General features: G+C 32.7%; 1 protein-coding gene across 7 annotated transcripts in view; it reads right to left on the bottom strand.

Annotated features, from left to right (window-relative positions):
- The window catches only part of LOC106459793 (GTPase-activating Rap/Ran-GAP domain-like protein 3), a 427929-nt gene that overhangs the window by 127776 nt on the left and 288344 nt on the right, over positions 1–11809 (bottom strand). For all 7 annotated transcript variants that reach the window (XM_022386650.1, XM_022386642.1, XM_022386656.1 and 4 more), the window contains one exon: positions 8696–8765. In XM_022386650.1, the coding sequence (XP_022242358.1) occupies positions 8696–8765 (70 nt within the window). The remainder of the gene's footprint in view (positions 1–8695; positions 8766–11809) is intronic.

The following is an 11809-nucleotide window of genomic DNA, read 5'->3' as shown; positions in this document are numbered from 1 at the left end:
AATAAGATTATATATATATATATAGCAGGTCCGTGAACCATAATGTTCTTTTGAATAAGATTATATATATATATATAGCAGGTCCTTGAACCATAATGTTCTTTTGAATAAGATTATATATATGTATATAGCAGGTCCGCGAACCATAATGCTCTTTTGCTAAATATGACAAGTAGGAATAAATTTATATTTTAGTAGTTTAATAAATGTAGATTTACCATGTCTACAAAATCTCATTTCATGTAATAATGTGTAACAAGAGGAATTTTCTTGTAGCACTAAGATAATTTAAACAACTGTTGCTTACTATTAATTAAAGAAACTAAATTTTCGTATTTTTATTTTCTAAACAATCATTTCCTGTGACTATGGCGTAATATTACGTCTTAATCTGCACCAAGCAACATGTAAAACTGAGAACAGACTTTCTCTAACAAATAACAAAACTATTATACTTTACCACTAGACGGCGCCTAAATTATTGGAATAAATATACTTAGTCACGATTATGACGTCATATTTTAGCTCATGCAACAGTAGCATGCATTTACACTCAACACTCCGAAAAAAAAAAGATGAGAGTAGCATTTAATATGATGAATACTTATCAGCAACCATAAGGACGAAAATTCCAAATGGAGACAGGAAGATAATTCCTAACGGGATAAGGTAGCAGAATCCTTAACTACCTGCGCTTGGAGACGTACGAGAAAATCAATTTATCAAATATAACTTTCTATTTCTTAGACTATCTTTCCCAACTCACTATAAAGAGATTTGGTCTAAGCCAATAGCCACCTGACACATAATTCCATTTTGTAGCTATATCTTATAGACTTATAAAACCCTAAAGGATAGTATATATATAACAACAACAAATATATATATATATATATAAGTTACAGACTGTATTTCAGAATAAAACGTTCACGTGGTGTTTAAGTTATAATATGTAGTTTATTAAACCCATGACACCGAAAATGTTTTAAAAAAGTATTCTGTATTTAAACATAAATCTGGTGCAACAAGTTATTATAAGGCTTTAAAGATCTACTAATGATACTAAAGGGAGTAATTGTAAATAAAAAAATGTCCCTTGATGATAAGAATGTTCTTACTGTGCCACATCTTTTTTCTGAATTAAATTACGACGCGGTTTTATTTTAGGAATACCCTTTTTATAATTGTGTGCCCCCCCCTTCAGTGGCATAGCGGTATGTCTGCGGACTTACAACGCTAGAAACCAGATTTCGATACCAGATAGCCATTTTGTAGTTTTGTGCTTAACTACAAACAAACAAATATAATGTGTGGTTCTACTAAAAACTAGCCTTGCTCTTATCACCATGTATTAAAATGCTTAAATTTGAAACACATCAAAGGTTCTTTTATTATTTTTGTATGCGACTGTAAAGTGCAAGGCACACACAAAATCGGTATGTAGCAGGTAAAGGTTGGCCAAGCATGACAAGTTAAATCTTTTAAGGTCACAGTATCAGGTTTTGTTGTTATTTTATCGTGAAACTTCACAATGGACTATTTGTGCTCTGTTCACTGTGAGAGGGATCGGACCACGGATTTTAGCGTTGTAAGCCCGTAAACTTAGTTTTGATTCTTCGGGGGCCAAAATCAGAGCAAGCAACATTAAACTCTTGCTATTTTGTACACGGATGTAATACATAATAGCAGCATAGAAAAAGAAAATATTTACTCTTTTGTATAACATTTCTCATTAGAAGAAGCATTACAGTATCACAAAACCTCTCATCATTAGAATCAGATGCAGCGTCATGAAACCGCTCATCAGTGGAATCAGATACAGCATCATAAAACCGCTCGTTAGTGGAATCAGGTGCAGCAACATAAAATCGCTCAACACTGGAATCAGATGGAGCAGCATAAAAACCGCTCGTTAGTGGAATCAGGTGGAGCATCATAAAACCGCTCGTTAGTGGAATCAGGTGCAGCAGCATAAAACTGCTCATCAGTGGAATCAGGTGGAGCAGCATAAAACCGCTCGTTAGTGGAATCAGGTGCAGCAGCATAAAACTGTTCATCAGTGGAATCAGGTGCAACAGCATAAAACTGCTCATCAGTGGAATCAGATACAGCATAAATTAAAAGATGACTTCGTTTAATCACTACTTTACCAAACTTTTCAAAACCTACATATGGATTTGGTGTGATGGTTCCCAACATTATTCCTTCATCTTATACTATAATAACTCTGCATTTTTTTGAGGATATGTGTGAAATTTAAATCAAATGGTTCCCGGTTTATACACATACACAATAACAAGAAGTTTCTACTGAAAATATTATTTCATGTGGTAGAAAGCCAAGAGTGTTCAGTTCTTCAGTATTAGCATTGTCTTATTTCCTCAAACATTCTTCGACGTACACATCATACTACGAAAATAGAGGCTCAATTTTTATTTGCTGTTTTATTGTTTTCGTGAATTTGTTTTCTATTTTGGAGGAAGTGGACGAAAGATATTTGACACCATTTTAAATCAGTATATTATTTATAATAAATGTTTTAATATTTAAATAGTAGCGTAATTCAAGATTTTTTGGATTCAATGTTTGATTATTGGTTCTGAGAAAACTCTTTAACTGCATATAATATTCAGATAATATCCCATTTTGGCATGAAAAGAAGGGGGTTATTCATATAACGCAATCACTTTTTTTTAGGTTTTGATATATTTTTGTCCCATGTATGATACTATTTGATATCATATTAACAAGTTTCTCTAATGGTTTTTGTAATGTAAAAAAAGTAGCTGGTGTTAATATAATTGATTAATGGATATAATATAACGGCTTAATGGATATAATAAAAAAGAAACAAAGCTCATTATTAACAAGGGCCATAAAATATCTCTGTCAGTGTGGTTGTAGATGTATCATAAAGATTCTCAGTTTATAAAATCCTTGACTGTTTGTTTGTAGTTAAGCACAAAGCTGCACAATGGAATGTCTGTGCTCTGCCCACCACGGGTATCGAAACCCTGTTTCTAGCGATGTGCCATTGGGGGGCTCCTTGACTATACTTTCACTCGCAAGTGTAATAAGATTTATGACTTATGCTAAAAATTCTATAATAATAATTCACATAAAAATAAGTGATTTTATCTATGCAACTAATTTTGCTGGATTATTATTTTTTAAAGGGCACTGTAACACTCTTGTTAGCGCTTTTGTCACGCCAGAAAGATACAGTTTGATCTAATTGGCAGGAACCAAAGTGCCAACAAGTGATTATTATTCTCTCAAAAACATAAAAAGACTGTACGTTTTCCCTCAGTGTTACGAGCAACTGAAGTTGGACTAAGGCTGAAACACTGAATGCAAAAAAAATAAAAATACTGGAAAAGTTCTTATTTATCTGTAGTAAACGTATTTACTTCTGAAAGAAAAGAATTTGCTCATTTCTTTGCACGTTGGCAATCGAGTACAGGAAGTTTGCAGCTCAATCACATCGTAAAAGTGAAAACCAGAGATATCTAATACGTCTTCGTTAGAAGGTGGTGTCAGTAACGAGCCCACGGGGCCAGTGGTAGAAATCACTCTTTACTGCCATCAATTCAAAGTAGAAAGTTCCTAATCTAGATACTTCTCAGATACTGTAAGCCAAAAAGAAAGTTTACTAATACGTCATTGCTAGTGAAAACGAAATCTTGACAAACGAGATGTAAGACATTAGGCAGCGAAACTAGAGGAAGTAAAACCCCTCAAGAGACAAGTTTGATTTTCTTGTAATACTTGACAGAACTTTTTCAGATCTCCGGCATTGCCATAACACCTGAAACTTACAGAATTTCATCTTTTTTTTTTGTTACTTATCTATAGCTGAACTCACTTGGATCTATCTCTTTTAAATCTTGTTATTCAACGTAAATCGTAAAGAATAATTTTCCCATTTTTATATTTGTTCTTTTAGAAACATTGGAATTCAGATGTCATTTGAATGACTGAACACTTGATTTATAAATTATTGTCACATATATATTTTATTTTAAATAATTAATGGAGTAAATATATAGCAAATAAAGAGGAGTTTTTGATGACATCTTAAAGACATCTTGGTTTACAAAACAAATTACACTTTACCTAAAAACTTCAACCCGTTTTGATTACTATAGAAGCAAAAATATTTACACGAGAAAAAATTCTTGAAATATTTACTATTTACTATTAAACGCCCCCCAGTGGCACAGCGGTATGTCTGCGGACTTACAACGCTAGAATCCGGGTTTCGATACCCGTGGTGGGCAGAGCACAAATAGCCCATTGCGTAGCTTTGTGCTTAATTACAAACAAACAATACTATTAAACTTGAAAAGGATCTGAGCAAACAAGAAATATTTTAATTAATACTTATATTTCTTATTTTTATTTATTGTTGTTTTAAACAAAGCTACATAAATGTCTATTTGCGTTCTGTCTACCACCGGAAGTCGAACCTGAATTTTAGCGATAAAAATCCGTAAACTTACCGCTAACTCACCGGGGGACTATTTATTAACACTTAACAATGAAATATATATTTTGGTTTATTCTCTCGAGAAAATTGATATTGGTTTCAGTGAGTTAGAATTTTTTATTTATACAATCAAATAATTTGATTTATTAAAATTTTTGTGAAAAATAAATGTAAAAGAACATTGTTAGTGGATAATACTTGAAATGTAAAAATCAAAAGAGACAATGCCGCTAAAGGGCTTTTTATAATTTCATTTTATTATGTGTTAATACCTATTCAAGAACATTATAGTTTTTTGTTGATAATATATGGTATTTAAAAGAAGCATATAATTCTAGTAATTGAGCTTTCACACTGATTTTTCTTATGTAACTTTCTAGATTCAAATTGGAGAGTTCCGAAACACCAATAGCTGCAATTAAAGTATACCCGAATGTTTACAATTTTGTTATTAAACATTTGTGTTTATATGAAGATTTGGTTATCTGTTTCTCTCACCATTGCAAATAAATTCTACAACTGTATAAATGTGCTAATTTATATATAAACAACTAATCTCCAAAGCTTCATCATTTTTATTTTTTCAAAATTAAGCTAAATGTCATCGCATCTACTATAGTCCTACATAGATGTACAAAATGTTGTATCTAAAGTATCTTATAAATTTTAAGTATTTTAGATTCATAAGCATAGTTGAATACTATAAAAGGCCGTAATATCTTTTATTTTTTTGCAGTGCCTTTGTAACAAAGTACTAAGATTAATCGAACATTTTGCTTGTAATTTAACTTGCAATACAGAAAAATGAACACTGAAGGACAGCAACATGAAATAAAACAATAAAAAAGTCAATGAACAAAAATATTATATTAGTTTACAGCTGGATGATAACTTCTCGTATGAGTTGTTTTGGTAGAGTTTAACGCCGGGTGATAACTTCACATATTAGTTGTTTTGGTAGAATATGTTTTTCTAAACTTTTTAAAAAAACGTGCTTAGTTTATATTTCATTCATTTGTAACTTATTGTTTCTTTTCTCACAATCTAAATAAATGAAACTTACTGATTCATAACTATCCACATCAAATGTAGAAGTCACTAAAGAACATAAATAGACGTAACCGTAACAAGGTAGAAAGATATAGAAAATAATATACTTCATAGAAGATATGTAATATCCATAAGCATTAACTTCTAGACAATACGTTCATATTCTGTGCACATTTTTCATTGATTTTTGATAACTGTAACTGATAAGCAGTTATTAATCAATAGGCAATATACAACTTGTATATTTCCTGAAAGATGAATATATATACATCCAACAATTTTGTTTTATTACAGGGGGAATGATATCGTTATTACTCAGTTAATTAACAAGTTATTGGACCAGCTTTAAAAATATGTTATTATGAACATCTAATCTGTGTAAGGTGACCTATGTATTTACTCTATAAATATAGCTCAAAATGAAGGGAGAATATATAAAAATACTGTAATTTGTAACTTTATGCCTTAATAAAGCTCCATACATGAAATACTATATATAGTTTTTGTTCATGTGTGAGTGTGTATTTTTTTACTTAATATATATATATATCTTACTAGTTTGAAATTTATTATAACGTTTCTGTTTAACTGACCCGAAAGATGCCAATGTAAAAGCTATTTAATAAACGGATCTTTGTTCAGATTATTTCAATTTGTTAAAATATTGTATACTCATACACGCATATAACTGAACACAACACTGTTATGCCTTACTAAAGAAAAACTTTTGGGTCAATGACCGAGTAATCCATTTGTAAAGTTATATGTGCGTTTTTCTGAGAAGTCAGTAGCTGATGTTGGAGTAGCTCTAAAAAAGGTGAATGGATGTGAAAACATTTTCGAATAACTAAATGCTACACTGCAAGAAAATGAGACAAGAAGAAAATACACATTGATAGTTCGATATATATATATATACTCAAAAAGTTGTAATATAAATTGAGTGAAAATGAAAGCTTTTTCGATTGACTTACGGCTATCCGTCATCCATGCTTAAAGAATATGAGACAAAAATAAACCATCGATAATTCGATAACTAAACTGTAAAACGTTTTGTTGTTATTTTTAGAACAATTAAAATTATGTTCTCCAAACATAAATTAACGTGAGCTGTAACACAATCGATTGCGGTTACGATATAAATACACAAGTTTCAGTGTTTACCAACAACACAAATGACGTGTAATTTTCAGTTATGTTTATTTAAACATATTATTATATTCTGGAGTCACATTGTTATGATGAATTCTGGTTTGAACCGTTCAGCTGTAGCACATTGTGTAAAATAATCGCTATTCATCTCAAAGAATTTTAAAATGTTTTTTATGTAGTGGTTAACTCAATTTAAGTGATGAAATGCTTTAATTTAATACTGTTATTATTCATATGTAGATTGCATAAAATTCAACAAAGATTGGAAATCACCCAACACATTTTGTTATGTTTTATTAGTTAACCCACAATGATTGTGTTATTTTAAATATGAACTTGTGTTATAGCGATTGAAACACCAGATACAGAAGAATGGGAGTCTCCAAACGATACGTAAAAGTATTCGGGAACCGTTTCGAACAGCCTTGGTAGATATTGTATAGCAAGCCGAGTACAATATTATGCCAGTAGCTGCTTTCATATTGTTCCCGTTTGCTTATCCCACTGTTGACTATCGTGATGCTTTGACCTTCCCTTCCGAATTGCAGGTGAAATCTTTATTGAAAGCTAAGCATAAAAAGATGATAGCAAAAGCAAAAAGGTTAACAATTGTTTAATTAATGATGTTGAGAATGTGGCTTTATTGATATATACTGAATTTACTCCCAGCGGGTAGACCTTAGTACTAGCTAGTATGGAGACTTGAGGATGCTGTATTTCACTTAAAATTTTATCAGTCACAAACAAAAACTTGTCTAGAAATTGTCTCGAAAAGAGACGTCTAAAACCACCCTATTTGTGAGTTTCCGGATTGAACTTATTTTTAATATTCAACAAATTGTAGTATAAAGACCCCTCTTGGCTTCTGAGGGACATGTTAAGTTAGGGTTGGCAATGCCTGACCTCAGCTTGGTCTCTGACCTGGCCTTTGGGTCGCATAATGTGTGGTACAAGATAAAATTCAAAATAGATACAAAGCGTTATTGTTTTCTCGTTTAAACAAATTAATACAATGGTTACGTGTGAGTAATGGACAAGAAGTTAATTAAATATATTGATTCAGAAGCCCAGTATGTGCAAATAACAGCAGTCATTGCCATTTTCAGGTCATTCAAATCAAGCATCTGGTTCCAGCGAGCAGGATGTAAACTAATTTAAACTGAGCGAGGAAAGCTGCCACTGATAATATAAAACCTTTAATAACAGTTTGGAATAACTGTATGAATGAAAGACTGACTGAATTTTCACTAGATTGGGCTTCACAGATTGTAATTATAGGCTTAAATTTATAGGTTGAGCTCTTTTGTCCGTTTAAATTCTATTATCCATTAAGATAATTGATCCTAAAATTACCATTAAGTATGCTAGATGGTAAATTGTGTCTTCTTATATACTCAAAAGCTATCACTTTGGCCTAAAATTAGGGGGTCAATTATCATTAATTTACTATGATACTTTCCTATTCCCACTAGCTTGAAAACGTCATATTTGAATTATTTTCCAAATAACAGAGACAACAGTGATATTAAAAGGAACAATTAGATATGATTTGGGGCAGATGTTTTTAATTTGTTATGAAACTTTAACACGATGACTACTGCTACAAATATTTTTTTTCTCAGTTGCATCATGGGTAAATGACGCATACTAACAACTATATATGTAACTAAACTTATATTAAGTCTGGAACAAACAACAACACTGAATAAAAATATAGATTTTAATTTATTTTGCCATTTAAAGTATAATTTAACGGAACTTGATGTAGCTTATTATATACTTTTAAACGTCTTACGTAGAGTATGTTTCTTTGTTGTTAAGCACATAGCTACACAACGAGCTATCTGTGCCAACCACTGGTATCGAAACCCGATTTCTAGCGTTATAAGCCTTCAGACTTATCATGTAGGGATAATCATATTTTCAATTACTGTTCGTGTTTGTTAAAGATAAGTCGTTATGGAATACAATGAAATACTGATATCACAAGAAAGACAAACTCACCATCTCCACAGATCCATAATGGCGGCGGCTAAAGACTCCTCGACGGGCCCCAAGATCTGTTGAGGATGAACTGTGCAAAAATAAAATAAAAACACATAAAAAAATTCATTATTTAAAAGGCATTTATTACCGGATAAGCTTTCATTAATGCTTACAAAGAATTGAATGGTTATAAGACAAAAGGGAAAGTTTTTTTAATTAAGTGTATTATTACTTGAGTTTCAATCCAAGATATGTTTAGTTCAAAATACGCCAGCTAATTAGGAATATTTAAGATATTTGATAGAAGATACAAGCTTGTATTATTTATACGTTAGGCTAAATATCCATATATATTTCGTATGCCTCAATAAAATCAAAAGTCTATCTACCTACCTATCCGTAATATTACAGACTTACTTCCCTCTCCGGATCGTTTTGCTCGAAATCTGTTTATTTAGGTGAAAGCTATGAAAATATCATTTTTTGCTATCCAATCCGCTGGGCAAATTCTGATAGGCGACACTAATTTCAATAGGTAAACGCGAATATTAAAAAAGAACAAACAAGTGGAGGTACAGCGTGAAACATCTGATGTTAGCGCTGTTACTGTTTTATTGTGTTTGGTTTTGGATAACATGTGAGGTGTTAGTTTTCTTACACACATATATCCGACCTGTCTCTATATCCACAGACTCGGGTCAACAAATACACTTGCAATCCCTCAGCCGTATAACAGCGACAATATGCGTGGTTTCCCAGAGTTGCTATAGCGATCTGTCTAACCAAACAGACGTGCAGACAGACATAAATCTAGACGGATAGAAAAACTGATGAAATGTTCCAAAGGCGTGGAATAGAGTAAGGGTTCTAAGTAAGATTTTCTTTGTTATCCCCTCTGTGCGAATCTTTAAAATAGTAGTTACGTTGCTACCTATAGCTACATCTTTTGGATGAAGTCATTAGTTAATCTGTTTTTATGCTCAAGATACATTTTTAACAAGTGAAGAAGAAAAGGTATTTGAGAGAACATGCAATTTTCTTGTATTAAAGGCAATAAGGTGATTCAGTATATCAGCATGATACTTAGCTGTCAAGGTAATTTACTTTTGAACATCCTAGAAACTAATATAATTTGAGCTTTCAATTAATTGCGTGGTTTTCGCTTGCAAGACACTAAATTATGTCTGTGTTTTTTATCTTGTCACTGATACGTGTTTGCCCTTTAAAACATACTTAACACAAAAATGAAGGGAAATCTCTTTGTGATAACTAAACTTATTAATGTCTAGAAAGAAAAAGGCATTTTCTTGTGATCTGTTTATCTAATTGACATTAGAAGGGGGGATGAACATCTTACTTTGATGACGAACACTGCTTAAAATCGAATATTAATTTTATCTCATGGCGACTTACCCAGCGAATTTGCTTTCGTACTTTTAGAATAAAATCACTGTGGTGGTTATACTAGAACATGAAAATTCTGTCCGTAACCATTCACAAACGCAGGATCATAAAGAAATGCGCAACTGGTGTGACTTTGTAACGAGGGTTGTACTAGTAGCGAGAGGAAAGTAATACCTATAGATGTTTAACGAAAAATTTAAAAAGTTCTGTGTGTGCTTAAGGTTTGGAGGTCTGGCGTGCCCTTTTGGTACTGTGCCAGGACTGTGACTCCAAAGGTTTGTGGTTCGCTTTCCAATGGAGCAAAAATGTCTTCTGCTCTTAGTGGCCGTGGATGAGCTATAACAGAGTGATGGTTAAGTTTCACTATCCGGTAACCCAAGAGTCAGCAGTGGATACTTTTGACTATCTGATATTTTTTTCCAGTATACCAGTTCAAAATTATGGACGCAGATGCGCTGGCAGTACTTGTATATTTTTTTGCGCGGAATTTCTACATATAACAACAGTTTGTTTGTTTGTAATTAAGCACAAAGATACACAATGGGCTATCTGTGCTCTGCCCACCACGGGTATCGAAACCCGGATTCTAGCGTTTTAAGTCCGCAGACATACCGCTGTGCCACTAGGGGACATAACAACAAAAACAAGTTCACCAAAAATCACACATGAAATTGCAATTAACCATCACATTTAGTACATATGCCAAAATTAGATTGTTCTTACTTTCATCACGTCAATTAAATCATATTTTGGTTAACATTTCCGACTATTGTGTAAAGATAGAAAACCAAAGATCGTCAACACTGTTTTGAATTTTTTTTTATTAGAGAAATTACTGAGTCACATATGCTAATCTTGCATTTAAACTTGTGTTGTGAAATGGAGAAATCCGACGTTTTTACAAATCCTACCTTCCTCACATTACAGGTACATTTACATACATTTTCTTGGTCCCCAAAACTGATTCTTGACGTTGAAATAAACATATGAAATTTGAAATTGATTAATCTTTGACAGGTTGTTTAGGCAGAGTATTCATAATGAATCTAAGTTTCAAATGGACAGCAACTGCCTATGGTAGAAACCTACAAATGTAGAGGACGACGTTTCAAAAGTCTCCCGCCTTTCGTCTTCAGGTCAGTGTGTGTTTATTTATTTATTCCTGGCAGTTATTTTGATTTAAAATTAATTATTTTCTCGGAAATAATTAACAATCAGGGGTGCTCGAAAATTAAGCAATTCTCCTTCATCCCGCGCGTGGACGAGAAGTATGGGCTTAAATTGAAAAACAGGAAATTAATACAAACAAGCTGTGTAAACTTAAAAAAGGGTAATTAAAACGTAAAACGTAAACGGCCGATATAGGACAGATGGTGCATTAGAGCGGCGAGGATCTATAAATCCTATGCCAATAATTTTGATGGGGGGGGAGGGAACTAGAGTGCCCCGAGAAAACCCACTTTCACTGGTAACGACCAATCCGATCCAGTGTCCGATTAGCGAGAAGAAGTAAGTTGGAAGGGCAAAGTGAAGTCTGATGCTGGGGTTGGATTATAGATTAAATGATTTACGGATTTTTCTGATGTTTGCCAGGGTTTTACTGGGGTGTAGGTTCAAGTTCTGCTGTAGTATTGATGGCATGCCCGGTTAGCAAGAAGAAGTAAGTTGAAAGGGCAAAGTGAAGTCTGATGCTGGGGTTGGATTATAGATTAAATGATTTACGGATTT

The sequence above is a fragment of the Limulus polyphemus genome, unplaced genomic scaffold (genome assembly GCF_000517525.1).
Source record: "Limulus polyphemus unplaced genomic scaffold, Limulus_polyphemus-2.1.2 Scaffold30, whole genome shotgun sequence".
NCBI lineage: Eukaryota > Metazoa > Arthropoda > Merostomata > Xiphosura > Limulidae > Limulus > Limulus polyphemus.
This window is presented reverse-complemented; position numbering and strand designations above follow the sequence as displayed.